Source organism: Pygocentrus nattereri, chromosome 16 (genome assembly GCF_015220715.1).
Source record: "Pygocentrus nattereri isolate fPygNat1 chromosome 16, fPygNat1.pri, whole genome shotgun sequence".
NCBI classification, from domain to species: Eukaryota; Metazoa; Chordata; class Actinopteri; order Characiformes; family Serrasalmidae; genus Pygocentrus; species Pygocentrus nattereri.
In genome coordinates this window covers 33,196,999-33,214,752 of record NC_051226.1, presented here as the reverse complement: position 1 = coordinate 33,214,752, position 17,754 = coordinate 33,196,999, and the positions used below count along the sequence as shown (strand labels likewise).

Genomic DNA, 17,754 nt, shown 5'->3' with positions numbered 1-17,754 from the left:
ATTGCTGGGCCAGATCACAGACGTCAATAAAAGGGGCAGTGGTGGACTGGAGGTTGGGGAACTGGCCCTGTGACCGGAAGGTTGCCGGTTCAATTCCCAGCGCCGACAGTCCATGACTGAGGTGTCCTTGAGCAAGACACCTAACCCCCAACTGCTCCCCAGGTGCCATGGATAGGGCTGCCCACCGCTCCGGGCAAGTGTACTCACTGCCCCCTGGTGTGTGTGTATTCACTAGTGTGTGTATGTGGTGTCTGACTTCACGGATGGGTTAAATGTGGAGGTGAAATTTCCCCGTTTGTGGGATTAAAACGTGTCACTTAATCTTAAACTTAATGTGCCCCAAACTGTACCACGATCCTCCCGAATGGCCGAACACATGTGAAAGCGAGCTGGATGAGGACCTCCTACAACAAGGCATAAACCTGCCTGACTGGTTTGGGACTGAATTTCAATGAGTTTTAGAGTTTAACAGCCAAATCACGTTCAGCTCTCTTTCTGAAGTCACTGCACAGAATTGGGAAATTTCGATCATCTAATCGTTACATTTGAATCTCTTCACATGAACAAATGAGGACACCCTTGGAGACAATTTGTGTAGTGTGTTTTTTTTTAAGTGCCAAACGAAAAAATCTGCAATCAGCAGCGACTTCTGTATTTAAACAGGGGGCTTCCACTGAAGCCCACTCTCACCAGGGAGAGGAGAACAAAATCACTTGTTATTTTCCTGCTTCTCCATTTCTGGCAGCAGTATGTCAAAATTTTGGACTCTTGAAATAGAATTTTCTTTTGCTATGCTAATATAACGGCTTATTTCTCACAAAAAGTATTCTCTTAAATTAATGAATATTTTACTTTGTTAAACAGTAAAACTCGTTTTTTTCAATATTGTATGTTGGAATCTTGTCTTAATACCTCAAAACCTCAAGAAGTCAAAACTTCTAGGTCATTATTTTGACTTAACAAGTCTAGTCTAAAAATAAGTAAGTCAAAGCTGAGAAAAATAAGTTGTGATTTTGACTTAAGTCAAAAAAAGAAACTCCATTTCAAGAAAATAAATGAAACATTTAAGAAAATAAGTCATCATTTTGACATAATAATTCAGTTTCAAGACAATAAGTCAACAATTTCAGAAAATAAGTTGTCATATTTCCTTAACAAGTCAGTCTTGAGAAAATAAGTCAAAACTTTGGGAGAAGCTAATTATTTGACTTGAGTCAGTCTTGAGAAAATAAGTTAAAAAAAAAGAAAAGAAGTTATATTGACGTAATAACTCAGTTTCGAAAAATAAGTCCAATAATTGAGGAAAGTCTTAATAAGTCAGTCTGGAGAAGATTAGTCAAAACTTTGGGAGTTTCGGAAGTTATTTTGACTTGCAGCAATCTTGAGAAAGTACGTCAACATTTGAGAAAATAAGTTATGTTGACACAATAACTCAGTTTCGAGTTGAGTTGACTTGAGTCACATTTTTTTGACACACTGCTGCCAGAAACGAGGCAGATTTTTTCCTCTACCTCGGGGGAGTGGGTTTCGGATAATTAGCGTGCTACACCTAAATGACCTTTCACCTTTCACCACAGTATTGGTGGTATTGGTTAGTAAAGCCAGAGGAGCTCAGGCCTTTAAAGGGTCAGCTTATCCAAACCCTACTAGCCAAGCAACAACATCCTGCAAGCTAACGCTTCAGCGATTAGCATGCTAAATGCTAACATCGGTGTACATTCCTTGCTGTTAGCTCAGTCACGTTTGGCTATCCGAGGCTTTTTAAGCTAGCTTCAGCACCTAGCGGTATGGCAGAGTTCCGTATTCGGCTTTGGGTATTCTTACCAGGGTTAGCAACTGTTAGCATATCATTAGCATTAGCATTAGTATCAGGTCCATCCTTTCCAGATCCATTGCTTTAAAAGGGCTGGAGGCGATCCCAGCTCCTGTGAACAGTGTGTGGGGTTCTCCTGATGATGCGAGGGCGGGGCACACACATACACACACAGCCGGCAGACGTCCACTGTACTTGGGGGTCACTGTCATTGTCCTGGGATACAAGTGTCAGGCTGGTGTTGATGTGGGGGTCTGTCTAGATGGAGGGTGTGTGCTTTGTGAGTGTGTGTGTCAGTGGTTTCTGTGTTGAGTGTTTCATGTGTGTGGTGTGTGCATAAGAATGCCTGTTAACTAAGTGCCACTGAACTGCGCTGGATGGAGATTTCTGTCCGTTATCCGTTCCGTTGCCTCATCGGCCCTTGCTGTAGCCTGGAAAGAACTGATCCAGGAGCTGCTGGAGGTTCTTGTTGAGGGTCATGACATAGTCTTTGCCCAGATCGTGGCGACAGGCCGGGCATGTGTACACCTCTGCTCGGAACGACCTCTGCAGGCAGGTCTAGCGTCAGGAGAGAAACAGCATGGACAACATCACGAGGTTATTCAGCAGGACTGTGTATCTTTGCTTCCAGATTGTTTAGGAAATGAATCATGAAATCTCACATTTCACTGTGATTCGATTTGATACTTTTGGCACGATTCAAACAGTTTATAGGAGTTACTGAATTATTTACAGTAGATGCTGAATAATTCACAGTACATACTGAATCACTTATATCAGATACTGAATTTACTACATAATTCATAGTTATATATTTTGAATGTCACAGTACTGAATATATCATAGTGAATCCTTAATCATTTAAATTAAATACTGGATTTACCATAATTGCTAAATACTTTATAGTATACACTCAACAGCCACTTTATTAGGTACACCTTGCTAGTAAAAGGTTGGACCTCCTTTTGCCTTCAGAACTGCCTTAATTCTTCGTGGCACACTTTCAACAAGGTGTTGGAAACGTTCCTCAGAGATTCTGGTTGGTTATTTGAGTTCCTGTTGCCTTTCTATCATCTGGAACCAGTCTGCCCATTCTCCTCTGACCTCTCACATCAACAAGGCATTTTCGTCCACCCAACTGACCGCTCACTGGCTATGTCCTCTTTTTCGGACCGTTCTCTGTGAACCCTAGAGATGGTTATGTGTGAAAATCCCAGTAGATCAGCCGTTTCTGAAATACTGAGACCACCAACAACCACGCCATGTTCAAAGTCGCTTAAATCCCCTTTCTTCCCCGTTCTGATGCTCGGTCTGCACTTCAGCAAGTTGTCTTGACCACCTCTACATGCCTCAATGCATTGAGTTGTGGCCACGTGATTGGCTGATTAGCTATTTGTGTTAACAAGCAATTGAACAGGTGTACTTAATAAAGTGGCTGGTGAGTGTATATTAAATAATTCACATTCCTTACTGACTAGTCAGCAACTAAATTACAGCACATATAGAAATACTTAGTTACATAGTTACTAAATATTTCATAGTAGGTACTGAATAACTCATAGTAGATAATGAATATTTCATAGTAATTACTGAATAATTCATAATACATACCAAACAATTCACAGTACATACTCAATATTTCATAGAAGTTACTGAATAATGCATGGTAGATACTGAATATTTCGTAGTAGTTACTGAATAATTAACAGTAAATACTGAATATTTCATAGTAGTTACTGAATAACTCATAGTAGATAATGAATATTTCATAGTAGTTACTGAATAACTCATAGTAGATAATGAATATTTCATAGTAGTTACTGAATAATTCATAATACATACCAAACAATTCATAGTATATACTCAATATTTCATAGAAGTTACTGAATAACTCATAGTAGATACTGAATATTTCGTAGTAGTTACTGAATAACTCATAGTAGATACTGAATATTTCGTAGTAGTTACTGAATAATTCACAGTAAATACTGAATAATTCATAGTAGTTACTGAATAATTCATAGTAAATATTGAATATTTCATAGGAGGTGCTGAATAATTTATAGTGGGTAATGAATAAATTATAGTGAATACTGAATAATTCATAGTACACATTGAATACAGTAGATATTTTATCATTCATATTAGATACTGAATAACTGGACTGAATAACAGGTCTGCAGATGACAGGGCCAAGGTAAAACTTACACGGACAAGAAAACACATTACACAGTGAAATTAATGAGCTACAGTGTGAGCCAATACTTCTCTAGTGTGTTGTATGGCTGAACAATATGATGAAAGCTTCATACTCTCGCAAACACACACACACCTTGCAGACATTGTGCTGGCAGGCGGTGGTGACGGGCTGGAAGGCGAGCTCCTGGCAGCACACACACATGAAGATCTGCTCCACTTTACGCAAGAAGTTCTGCAGGACAACAGGAAGTGATGCGTGACTGTCACCAAGGAAACAGTAAGATCAGCACAGTGCGAGCTGGTCTATAGAGGCACTGGGCTCGCAGCGTGGAAATTACAGAGCATTATAAACTAACAGTAGTGCTGAGATCACAGCAATGACTCTGAATAGGGACAGCGACCAATGGACTGACTCAGACACACAGACTCACAGAGATCACCTTCATTAAAACAGCTGAGACTTCATACAGCCAGATCTGCATCACTTTTAAGGACAGAGTGTGGGTATTTGGGTATTGGAGTGTGTGTTGGTTTACGGTTAGGGTCAAAGTTTATATTAAATATGAAACATATTAAAATATCAAATCTTGATTTATAGAATTAGTTTGTGTATTTGGATAATAGTTTGGCTAATTTCATCAAATTTGACCCAAGATTTGTTCCATTTTAAAAGCAGCGCATTCCATCACAGCAGTGTGACTGTCCAAAATTCAATAATATGAATCTTTCCATGATGTGAATGCAGGACGAATATAAAAATGAGCTGAATGCAGTTTCTATGAAGCTGGCTTCTTATATGAATTTGCCGTTCCAGCTTAACCCTCTATTGCACAATGTTGCCTCAGGGCAACAAACTCATTTTCCTCACTTTACAATAACATTATACATATTTAAAGGCAACAACAGGGTTAAGAATAAAGGGAAAAATCAATAAACAGTAGGTACTTGGTCATATTTTGTCTTAGTGGTCGCATATAAACCTTATTTTTAACATGAGCAGAAATACGTTTGTTGCCTAGAAGCAACATGTCTGTAACAGTGGAATGGATTTAGCCAGTCACAGGCCAGGTCTCATCACTTCAGGGAACACGGCTTTAATATAATTTCCTCCCATTGTCGCACAATGTTGCCTCAAGGCAACATATCCCAAAAGGACCCCTGCACCCATTATTATTATTATTAAGATTTTTTTAATGTTTTTGAATTAATCAAAGAACATTTTATGCAAGAAAAGTGAACTGAACCTTGTTTTTTTCTATAATGCGTAATGCATGCAGTAGAGGCTTAAACAGTACTATAGTTACTGTAACTGATGCAAAACTGAATAAGAAGCTGGCGAATAGGAAACTCTGGCTTCAGGGAAAGACTGACAGAGATACTGATACAGTGTAAGAAGCCATAAGTCTATTAGAGATGACTAACCAACACGGTTTGAGGTGACTGTGAGATGATTAGCAACATGCTAATTGGTGGGGTATATGCTGCTATTACTTACTTGCTAGCTACATTAGCATGCGGAGTAAAATTAAACAAGCAAACTTGAGACGTCAATCGTCTTGGCTAAATAATGACATTTGGAGCGAGGGGGGGGAAACTGGCTTTGCTGGAATATTCATGCAAATGTTTCTGTGTGTGTGTGTGTGTGTGTGTGTGTGAGTTAGTACCGGTCCCTCAATGAGGAAGCCCAGAGCCTCGTCCCAGAGTTTCTTGTTGGCCTGGTCCTGCTGTATGAGGGAGCGCTGCTGCTCGGATAACACGAACGCCTCCACCTCCTTCAGTCGCTTCGATTTGGGCTCATCTTGCTCATCACTCACTGAACACACACACACACACACACACACACACACACACACACACACACACACACACACAATTTATTAAGAAAGTTTAGATTTGACCACTCTGTGAAAGACGATTCAGTGCATCATTAAATCTCAGAATACACTGAATGCACAAACATAACCGGAGAAGCTACGTACCTAGAACCCATTTTTACCCATGTGTGTTATATTCCTGATTTTCTAAAGGAAAATACTTGAACACATCCTCTAAATTTTAGTCTACAATTTCATTCATACATATTGAAAAAAAATCTAAAATGTGCCAGAACTTGCACCAGCCACATTTTTAACATTAAATTTAGTTTTCCAATATTTTAAATGAAAAAAATGTGCATTAAAATGTGCAGAAGTGTGCTCTCTGATCAGGGGTGCCCAAACGTTTGCATACAGAAGTATTTATATACAGTAATAATGTGTCCCATTTGTATTATATATGTGTAAGTAAAGGTGGGCGACGTGATAAAAATATAATACTGCAATACTTCAAGACATTTGTAATATACACAATGTCACAATGTTTATTTTCTAGACATCTTATCACAGAAAAAAGAGCCAATAGTGCTACACTTACAAAAATGCCATCAAAAACTGTGAACACAGTGATTTTTATTTATTAAATCAAGTTTAACTGGATCAATTTTGCTCTCTTTATAATGAAACATGCAGTTGTAGCAGTAAGTACCTATAAAGAAAATGTCTCATATCTATATTTGTAAGTATCTATATGTTATAACTAGAAAGGGAAAGTTTATAAATGAACTATAAGTTGGCTTGAAAGCGCCAGCTAATTGCGTTAAGACGTTAAAATGGAAGACTGTTGATGGTTGTTAAAATGTCGCTAAAATGTTGCTGAGTGGACGCTGCAGTATCCAAGGTGGTTAGAAATGTGTTGAATGAAGTTCCACCTTAAATTCTGTGCTCTCTTAATTTTAGTGCTACTTTAAATACAGTTCCTCCTTAAATTCTGTGCCACCTTAAATTTAGTGCCATGTTAAATGTGGCTTCACCTTAAACTCACCTTAATTTTAGTGCTGCCTTAAATGGAGTTCCACCTTAAATTCTGTGTCACCTTCAATTCAGTGCCACCTCAAATGGAGTTAAACCTTAAATTCTGGGACATCTTAATTTTAGTACTACCTTAAAAATACAGTTCCTCCTTAAATTCTGTGCCACCCAAAATTTAGTGCTAAAGTTCCACCATAAATTCATTGCAAACTTAAATGTAGTTCCAATTTAAATTCAATGGTGCCCAAGTGCAGTTCCACCTTAAATGCAGTTCCACCTTAAATTCACTGTTTATGCTGTCATTGCTGTGTATTAGGCTGTGGGCATGTGAGTCTGTGTGTACTGTGTATGAATGTCTGTATGAGGATGTCCATTGTGATTGCTCGTTTGAATATCCAGAACATTCCATCCATTCATTTCCTACTGGAAAAAATATTGTCTTTGAATGCTTATTTTACAAAAACTGTATATCGGATCGCTTAGAAAAGCACAAGTTACCTAATCTCGTATAGGATCTACAATCCTGCCAAGTTTTGTGGTTCTAGCTTGAAAACTGTGAGACGAGAAACATTTTATATTTTGAGCGTATAATAATATGAAGAACAGCAAGCTGTCCCTGATGTATCATGTAAACACCTTTGTCTTTTGGTGTTTCTTGGTCGCCATTGCTGTGCACCTCCTTGTCCTTGTTCACTGCGTCCTTCTCCTCTTTCTCATCCTCTACCTCCACCTCCTCCTCCTCCTCTTCCTTTACTCTTTTTGCCGGCCGGCCAGTTTTTGGTCGCCCCCGGCCTCCGTGTCTCTTACCCCGCGACGGTCCACCTCGTGTCCCTTTCACACTTGCCTCCTTCTTACTCTTATTTGCCATGGCTTCCAGATAGCCAGGAGGGTACTGAGAGAGAGAGAGAGAGAGAGAGAGAGAGAGAGAGAGAGAGAGAGAGAGAGAGAGAGAGAGAGAACAGACTTACAGATGTTAATGCTCAACCAAGAACACCCACCTTGTATTTCCACTCACTGACCACTTTATTAGAAACACCGACATTGTGCTTCCACTCAGTGGCCACTTTATTAGAAACACCCACCTTGTGCTTCCACTTACTGGTCAGTTTATTAGAAACACCCACCTTGTGCTTCCACTCACTGGTCAGTTTATTAGAAACACCCACCTTGTGCTTCCACTCACTGGTCAGTTTATTAGAAACACCCACCTTGTGCTTCCACTCACTGGCCACTTTATTAGAAACACCGACATTGTGCTTCCACTTACTGGTCAGTTTATTAGAAACACTCACCTTGTGCTTCCACTCAGTGGCCACTTTATTAGAAACATCCACCTTGTGCTTCCACTTACTGGTCAGTTTATTAGAAACACCCACCTTGTGCTTCCACTCACTGGCCACTTTATTAGAAACAGCCCCCTTGTGCTTCTACTCACTATATATATATATATGTGTGTGTGTGTGTGTGTGTGTGTGTGTGTGTGTGTGTGCGCGTGTGTGGGTGTGTATGTATATATATATGTGTGTGTGTGTGTGTGTGTGTGTGTGTGCGCGTGTGTGGGTGTGTATGTATATATATATATGTGTGTGTGTGTGTGTGTGTGTGTCTCCTCACCTGCACCTTCAGGCCGAGTTTCTTGCTGCGCTCGATTCCTTCAGGTGTCCACGGCGCCGGCTCCACGTCATCACGCCTGAGCAGGTAGCGCCACACCAGGAAACCACACTTACCGATCTCAGGCCAGTACTTCACCACCTGCAGGACGGAGAAACGGTAGAATCTTTATTCTTAAGGTTGACTCTTCCCTCAGTGCCCCCTAATGGCCATACTGCCAGCAGATAGTTTTAATAAATACAATCAAATGCTGTATTTTTCCTGTAATTCTGCTATCAGATTATCTAGAACTCTGTTGGCTCTGTGTGTGAAATATTGGACTCTGTGTTGAGCTGCTTGTGAGCAACGAGCGCTGAATCGGGGGGGTGGGGGGGGTGAAACCCCTGCCTTAAAAATACCTCCACAAAGAGTTCCGTACTGTGAAGCACCTCTCAAACATACACTGCGGTCATTTAAACTTTTTAAGGTGGAACGAGGAAAATTCAAACAAGAAGCTGAGGCGCCAAATGTAGTCTTAACTGCCACCCCATTTAAGGTGGAACAGGAAAATACAAACAAGAAGCTGAGGCGCCAAATGTAGTCTTAACTGCCACCCCATTTAAGGTGGAACAGGAAAATACAAACAAGAAGCTGAGGCGCCAAATGTAGTCTTAACTGCCACCCCATTTAAGGTGGAACAGGAAAATACAAACAAGAAGCTGAGGTGCCAAATGTAGTCTTAACTGCCACCCCATTTAAGGTGGAACAGGAAAATACAAATAAGAAGCTGAGGCGCCAAATGTAGTTCTGTGCTCTAACATTATATCATGGTATTTATCTGTACAACATTTACGAAGAGTTTTACAGCCACAAACTCCTAAAAAAGTGTTGTTTGCCTCAGAAATACACGTCCATGAGGCTGGGAGGCGGAGCTTCTGAAGAAGCACTGAAGGGAGGTGTGTATGTGTTTTGCTGTCTTCACCTTCAGCAGGACTAACTGACTTGTTCCGAAAGATCTGAGGGTTCTGCTCGGCAAATATCGCTGCGGCATTGGCCCATTTAAATAGCTTAACACTGAAAAGTATTTCTAAATTGAGACTAATAAGGCAGCACATGTTCCTCTGGGCACCACCGGATAGCAAAACAACTTAGTTATTCAAACCAGAAAGACCGATTTCCTCAGACGGTTGCATGCAGGTGTGTTGAGACTGAGAGACGGAGAAAACAGCATGAAGGGTTTTGTTTCTCAGCTGCTTTTCGCTTTCGCTTTGAGTCACCGCAAAGCCAGAAAGGAAGAGGCAAGGAACACAACAGCGTAACGCGACCTCACGTCGCACCTGAACCCGCTGACCTCGCCTGCTCCACCACACTGCAGTATCCAATTACCACTCAGATAGATCACATCATCACTCTTTAGATCTCAGATATTCTGTACAATGGTTAAAGCAGTGTTTCAAGCTTTTAGCAGAGATGTTCAATGAAGTCAATGAACCGAATTTTGCTTTGAAGGCCATCATGGTGGCCACGCGCCTCTCTCTTTGAACGGGGAGAGACCTCCAAACCCCAAACACAAAGCCACCTTAACGTTTCCAAAACACATCAGGAATCATTGGTAAAAGCCACAGAGAAACAGCGCGATTTGTTTGTAGCATTTGGCTCAAATGATGCAAAAAAAAAAAGCCAGCTTGTTCTGGCTACTGCACGAAGGATGGAACTTTCCCTGTAAACAGACAGCCATGTGGCGTGAGCTCCCCTTTGTTCATCAACCAGCAAACTGTCTCCTTCTTTATAATGTCAAATGATAGATATCACAATATGAACAAAGAAGATATGAACTATAAAAAAAAACTGCAAGATAATGATTTTTATTAGTAGTGCTATTATTGTTGCTACTCGCGATAATTATTATATTATTATTACTATTATTTTAGTAATCGCAGCAACTAAAATGTATTCGTCATTGTGTAAATGCTGCCAAATGCAGCTTCACTGCAGGAGCATGGAGGTGCAGTGGGTAGTGCTGTTGACTGACAGCAAGAAGAGTCTGGGTTCGATTCCCTGGCCGGGTAACCAGGGTCCTTTTTCAGGTTTCCTCCCACAGTCCAAAGACATGACTGATTGAAGATGCTAACCTGCCCCTGGGTGTGTGCGTGTATGTCTGTCTGTCTGCCCTGTGATGGACTGGCGCCCCGGCCAGGGTGTTACCTGCCTTCCACCCAATCAGTGCTGGGACAGACTCTGCCACTCCCTGCAACCCAGGAGGATAAGCGGCTTATATAATGTGTATGATATTTAACAAAGATAGCTCACTATTCCAGTTTATCACACTAAGTTGTGATACTTTTCGTCATACTGAACAGTTTCCTGCTCAACCAGGCTTTGAACAATCGGCCAATCACAGGCCACAATGCTGTCCGGGGTAAAGAAATGTGCATCTAATTTTAAGAATGATATTTTATTGAGCAAAGCAACAGATTTGACTGTTTGTTCATTTGGTAAACATATGTTTGTATGTTTGTAACTTTCTGCTCTGCTCAGCAGCACAAACGCTGTGTATGTGAATGACCAGCGTATTCGAGCTGCGGATGAAACTGACCCAAAATGTGTCCAAACGCAAACGTCTAAAACAGGGTGTGAAAACACAACATATTCATTAAAATACACTCTTAAAAAGGTGGTTCTTCAAGGGTTCTTTACTAAGGTCAATGGGTTTGTATAGAACCATGACCACTCAAACAAACCTTTGCATGATTAAAGGGTTCGCTATATCATGAAAGGGTTCTTCAGACTGATGAAGAATGTACTGTAGGTGGTTCTATAGGGGGTTCTACACAGCACCAAAAAAGGGTCTGCTATTGTTATAAGCCTGACATCATAACATTTCAAGATCCCTTTTTTGGTGCTATATAGAACCCTTTTCAAAAGGATTCAATACAGAACCATCTACAGCACATTCTCCATCAATCTGAAGAGATGGTCTGGTGTGAAGTGGTTCAGATGTCTTTACAGTGGTGGTGATGGGAACCAGGGGAACACAAATCTAGACATTTTATTTACTATCAAAACCACCAGTGAACCTACACGAGTCTTCTGAGTTTATATAGAATGTTGATGATGGGAAAATAGTGGAAAATCTGAAATAATACGTTTTCTTTGGGGACTATTTTGCCTCACAGCACCCTGCATATAATGTACCCCTCCACCATGAATGGAGTTTAAGGACAAAACCATCTCAAAACGGTCATAAAACTGCTTCTGAGACATCAGGTTATAAATTCATAACCATTTCATGTAGTAACTTTCTGTGAAGGTGCTTTTAGAGGTGCACGTCTGGTTCCCATCACCACCACTTTTAGACAATTTTGTCTAGAACAAAGCGTTTCACACCAAACTGCTCTGAACAACTCCGTTTACATCTTAACCACTTAATTATGTTGAATTTGGCAAGGCAGTTAAACATGGAGAATAAGAAAGATGCGTACACGATGGAAGGTAAGGCTGGGGCAAAGACATAAAGAGGGTGAGTAAAATATGAAAAACTATATGCAAATACAGGATCCCACAAGCCAATGGGAAAAATGGTGAACTATACTCAACAAGATTACACTGAGCAAACAAACTTAACTAAACTTAATTTAGAAATTTTATCTTATCTTACAGCATGTTGTCTCCAGTTTAGAAATCTGAAAGCTACGCAAGTCAACAATCAGCTGTAGTGTCTGTTAACTTGCAACCGGCCATATACACACAGCTGAAGCGTAAACACAGTCAAAAGAACATTAAAATCTATGTTCCAGCTGCAGTTACTGATGTAAAATAGTTCAAACTAAATTAAAGTGTGATAAGCTGTAGTGAATACTGTGAGAGCACCCCCTGCCTCTTATCAGAGCATCGCAGCTCCCCAGTTTCAGTCTCCATTTCCCAAACGCTTTAGCCGAGCGCTAATGTTACTCCTCCTGATAAACAGACACACGTCCAGCTCCGTCTCCTCATTATTCACCACCATCACTGTAATATTTCATCATCAACATTAACACAGGAAGGTAATCAGAGGGACGGTGGAGAATCAAGTCTGCAGAGTCTGAGATTTTTAAAAATCAGAATTTGAAAAGAAAAATGTCTTACAGTCAAAGTAGCGTTTTACAGTAGAAATACATGTAGCTCATTATGCTGGTAGTGAACTAAGCTGCCTGACACAGCTGCCTAAAAACCATAAACTGGACGCTTAAACAGAAGTTAGGACCCTGTTGGGGTTTGTCCTAAAGTAAGGACAGTATTTAGGAGGTTTAGTCTAGTTAGGATGTTTGTGTGATACTGTTTTCTTATCTGGAGTTAACGATGAGAATATCAAGTTAGGAACTGTCATTCTGTAACAGCTACTGTCCGAAATTCAGTCCACACTAATGTTGTCATGGAGAGTTCAGAAGTCTCTGTAAGTCTCTGTCTCTGCTCCTGGACTGCAAACTGCAGTTATTGTTTGCTGAGGTTTTGGAAGCGGCCTAAACTTCACAGACCCGTTGTGTAAAGAAATAAACTAGAAGAAAAATATTTTTATAGGGATCAGTGTACTAATTTTGAGTATCTGATGGTACCAAGGCTAGTATTTACATTTATATACATAGTGTTTTTTTCAGACTGAATTTGAATTCAGTTTGAATGTCCTAGTTTCAAATTTCAGTTGCTCTCTCATGCACAAACAGCTCTGCTCGTTCTCTTGGCTCTGAATAGTGGCTGTGCATTCACATTTACTGTACAACTGGTTCAAACGGTAACTCTGAGTGATCTGATGCGACTTACTGAGTCAGAACTGATCACAGTGGTGGTGATAGGATGAAGTTGGGACGTTGTGTAAAACATAAATAAAAACTGAATATGATGATTTGCAAATCCTTTTCAACATATATTCAGTTGAATACACTACAAAGACAAGATATTTAATGTTCTAATGGATAAACTTTATTGTTTTTTGCAATTATTCACTCATTTTGAATTTGATGCCTGCACACGTTCCAACAAAGTTGGGACAGGGGTAACAAAAGACTGGAAAAGTTGAGGAATGCTGAAAAAACACCTGTTTGGAACATTCCACAGGTGAACAGGTTAATTGGAAACAGGTGAGTGTCATGACTGGGTATAAAGGGAGCATCCCTGAAAGGCTCAGTCGTTCACAAGCAAGGATGGGGCGAGGTTCACCACTTTGTGAACAACTGCGTGAGCAAACAGTCCAACAGTTTAAGAACAACGTTTCTCAACGTGCAATTGCAAGGAATTTAGGGATTTCATCATCTACAGTCCATAATATCATCAAAAGATTCAGAGAATCTGGAGAAATCTCTGCAAGTAAGCAGCAAGGCAGAAAACCAACACTGAATGCCCGTGACCTTCGATCCCTCAGGCTGCACTGCATTAAAAACCGACATCTTTCTGTAACGGATATTCCCACATGGGCTCAGGAACACTTCAGAAAACCACTGTCAGTGAACGCAGTTCGTCGCTCCATCTACAAGTGCAAGTTAAAACTGCAATGCAAAGCTAAAGCCACATATCAACACCACCCAGAAACGCTGCCCACTTCTCTGGGCCCAAACTCATGTGAGATGGACTGAGGCAAAGTGGAAAAGTGTCCTGTGGTCTGACGAGTCCACATTTCAAACTGTTTTTGGAAATCATGGACGTCGTGTCCTCCGGGCCAAAGAGGAAAAGGACTGTCCGGATTGTTATCAGTGCAAAGTTCAAAAGCCAGCATCTCTGTGGTTGAGTGTGGGTACTAGACTGGCCTGCCTGCAGTCCAGACCTGTCTCCCTTTGAAAATGTGTGGCATATTATGAATGAGTGTTGTTGAGAGTTGTTAAAGGAAAGGTGATGTAACACAGTGGTAAACACGCCCCTGTCCCAACTTCTTTGTAACGTGCTGCAGGCATCAAATTCAAAATGAGTGAATATTTGCAAAAAAACAATAAAGTTTATCCGTTTGAACATTAAATATCTTCTCTTTGTAGTGTATTCAATTAAATATAGGTTGAAAAGGATTTGCAAATCATCGTATTCTGTTTTTATTTATGTTTATTTATGGACACAACGTCCCAACTTCATTGGAATTAGGGTTGTACATGAATTGCTTGTTGACTCACTGCCTAAAGTCACTGTTTTACGGACACTGTTTTACGGTAATTTAACTTAAATGTCCATTCATGGTGGAGGGATACATGCTGAGACAAAATAGTCCCCAAAGGCGACATATTATTTCAGATTTTCCACTATTTTTCCACCATCAACATTCCATATAAACTCAGAAGACATGTGTAGGTTCACTGGTGGTTTTGGATAGTAAATAAAAACGGTTATATTTGTGTTGTACTCATGGTGACCCCTGGTTCCCATCACCACCACTGTCTGCATCTAGATCTCAACCGTTTCACACCAAACCACTCTTAATCACTCTGTTTACATCTTAACCACTCAATTATGCACAACATTTGGAAAATCTGTAGAATTTTATTATATTTGGCTTTAACCAATATAATACCAGGAATGTTTTTTTATTTTCCACATTAAAACAGGTCCACACTGCAGACATTTAAATCTTCTGTAAACACACCTATCCTGCTGTGGATAATGTCTGTGTGACGTGGCCGCAGAACACAGATGCATGCAGATCCTAAACAGAGGGTTTTAATATAAAAACAGGAAAAAGGCAAAAACGTGGTCGAAAAGGAGTTCAAGAGTCGATACACAGATCCAGCAACACCGGCAACAGTACAGAGGGGAAAAGACCAAGAAGCGAAAAAACGGTTAATCCAGGCAGAGGTCGAACGAGGAAACAAGGCAGTCAAGACAATTGCTTGGTATGATCTCATGGATACAATACTTTGCGCTATACCTGAGCTAAGCCAGGGCTTAAATACTACACTAAACCTATCACATGACATAAATACACAGGTGAATCACATTAAAATTCGGGAGACCGTGAACGCTGATAGGTGTGTGAGCGAGAGACCAAACTCACATGGTCTTGCACAGACTCCATGGAGTCTGATTGGGGGTTCTCCGGATGCGTGACAGTCTGTTTATGTCACCTCTATGACAGTGGCGTGAATAAAAAGCTGAAGTAAAAAGGATCGGTACTGGAAAGGACTTAATATAGGACTTATTATTCCTCAGCTCTAATACCAACCTTTAATATCAGGCGAGACAGTGCTCAATATGATAGTCCCTCTAAGTTCGTTTAAGTACGGTAGCTGTTCAACGATGCTTTTGGGAAACGCACTCCCAATCGGGACGTCCCTATGGTGTGTTCTGTTACCTTATAAATCCCGTCGTAGCGGTTTCCCTCCTCTGGAGCATACTTGCTGATTCGCCGGCCCTTCGAGCTCCGGATCACTCTGACTGGCTTTCCCGCACGCCAATTCCGAGACTCTGCCCCGTCCTTATCGTTCAGAGGGGCGTCACAGTTCAGCGCCAGGGCCCTGAGGTCAAGTTTAAAGAGTAACAGGGAAAGAGTAAGGCTCAAGTCCAACCACAAATCTGGGTTAAACATGAAAGGCACTGACTATTCTCAACTCTGTAAGGAGGGACTAATTTTAATGGGACAGTTTGCGTATGGTGCTAACTTCACGCCTACATCATCACACAGCTGAAGACTCATATAATTAAAGATGGACAAATAAAAAAAACAAACAAACAAAAACAAACATGCTTTCAAACCCGGATCAGTTTATATCTTCAGTCCCCATACATTTATTAAGTGCTGTTAAAAGGAATGATGATGTAACTCAGAGATAATCATGCATCTGTCCCAACTTTTTTTAAATGTATTACTGGAATCAAATTTGAAATAAGCACATATTACAAAATCATGTAGAGTATAAAGTACATTAAAATATCATGTTTACATTGAATCAAACAGAATCACAGAATCAACAGAACAGTCACTAGTGATGCATCAATAATTTATTTTCTAGACGAGTACAAGTACATATTTTTCAGTAACCTGCTTGAGTGCAATGTACCTTAACAGTTATATAATTAAATCTATCTGATGTTAAATAAAGTGTGCTAGCTGGCTGTGCTACAGTAGTGATCTTGGATCAGGCAGCGCTGCAGTGGAGAAAAGTGGGTTTTACTGTCTGTCAGAAAAGCTCTTCTGTACAGTTGTATGTAAAGTAGGTTTCATAGTTTTGATCCTCATCTGTCTCTTTCAGCAGCAGCACAGCGACAGCAGGAATCATGTCCGAGGCTAACGTATCCAAGGAGCTCATGCTTCCAGCTTTACATCTTGTTGGAGCCTTGTGATTGGCTGGTTGAGCTGTAGCTGAATGTCCTCTAAAGCCAGACAGACACTGTGTGATTTTAGAAATGTTGACTCACACGGGACGTTTGAATAGACCATTGTGTTTGGACAAAGCTACGATTTGTATACTACACTGTACGAAAATGCTCAGTCTGACTGACCTACTATGTGAAATGCAGCATAGCCATTCTTATTTCCCCAACAATTATCTGATTTTTTTATACTTCACTTTAACAAGGTCAGCTGCTAGAATTACTGTATCAAACAAATACTGTATATTGTTGCTCTGGTTGCTACCTACTATGCTCATATATATATATATATATATATATATATATATATATATATATATATATATATATATATATATATATATATATCTGCTAAGCTGCTAATATGTCTTAGTATGTTACATCCTCCTTTGCACAACTCCTCAGTACCATGTACTGTCTGTTCTCCATTCAGTATTTATTGTAAGTTTTTATATTTATTTATTGTGCTGTATTGTCTTGCACTTGTGAGAAATTATGTTTTGTCTCACTGTGTACTATAGAGCTGAAATGACAAAGCCTGACTTGATATTAAATGTTTATACCTCACTATCTTAATCAGTCAAACAGAGTAAAGATGTACATAGGGAGCAAATGCCGACTTTTTCGCCTCCGTTTTGTTGGCCTACATGTCTCCACTTGTGTTGGTGAAATGGTTGTGTTTCACACAGTGCATTCCTGGTAGGAATCTACCAAGGCAGTGTTTAAAGTGACCAATGGCTTTGGGTCTGACAATCACAGCAGCCCTTTACAACGAGAGCAGAACATCCTTGAGTCATTTGCTCATTAGCGCAGCAACTACATGGTATCGGCATGGTTTTCGGAGTAAACTCTTAAACAGATGGTTCTTCAAGGGTTCTTTAGTAAAGAAAATGGTTCTAGAACCATATACACTCAAAGAACCCTTTGCATGTTTAAAGAGATGTTTGCATCATGAAGTGGTTCTTCAGACTGATGGACAATGTG

At 40.3% G+C, this 17,754-nt stretch overlaps 1 protein-coding gene across 1 annotated transcript in view; it reads right to left on the bottom strand.

The window, feature by feature from the left end:
* Positions 1 to 205: 205 nt before the first annotated feature.
* LOC108410755 (E3 ubiquitin-protein ligase UHRF2) overlaps positions 206 to 17,754 on the bottom strand; it is a 112,969-nt gene continuing 95,420 nt past the window's right edge. Inside the window, exons 11-16 of the mRNA XM_017681998.2 lie at positions 15,752 to 15,914; positions 8,473 to 8,610; positions 7,495 to 7,750; positions 5,677 to 5,825; positions 4,146 to 4,244; positions 206 to 2,371 (exon numbers count right to left, since the gene is read on the bottom strand). Coding sequence (XP_017537487.1) covers positions 2,225 to 2,371; positions 4,146 to 4,244; positions 5,677 to 5,825; positions 7,495 to 7,750; positions 8,473 to 8,610; positions 15,752 to 15,914 — 952 coding nt within the window. The 3' untranslated portion in view covers positions 206 to 2,224. The remainder of the gene's footprint in view (positions 2,372 to 4,145; positions 4,245 to 5,676; positions 5,826 to 7,494; positions 7,751 to 8,472; positions 8,611 to 15,751; positions 15,915 to 17,754) is intronic.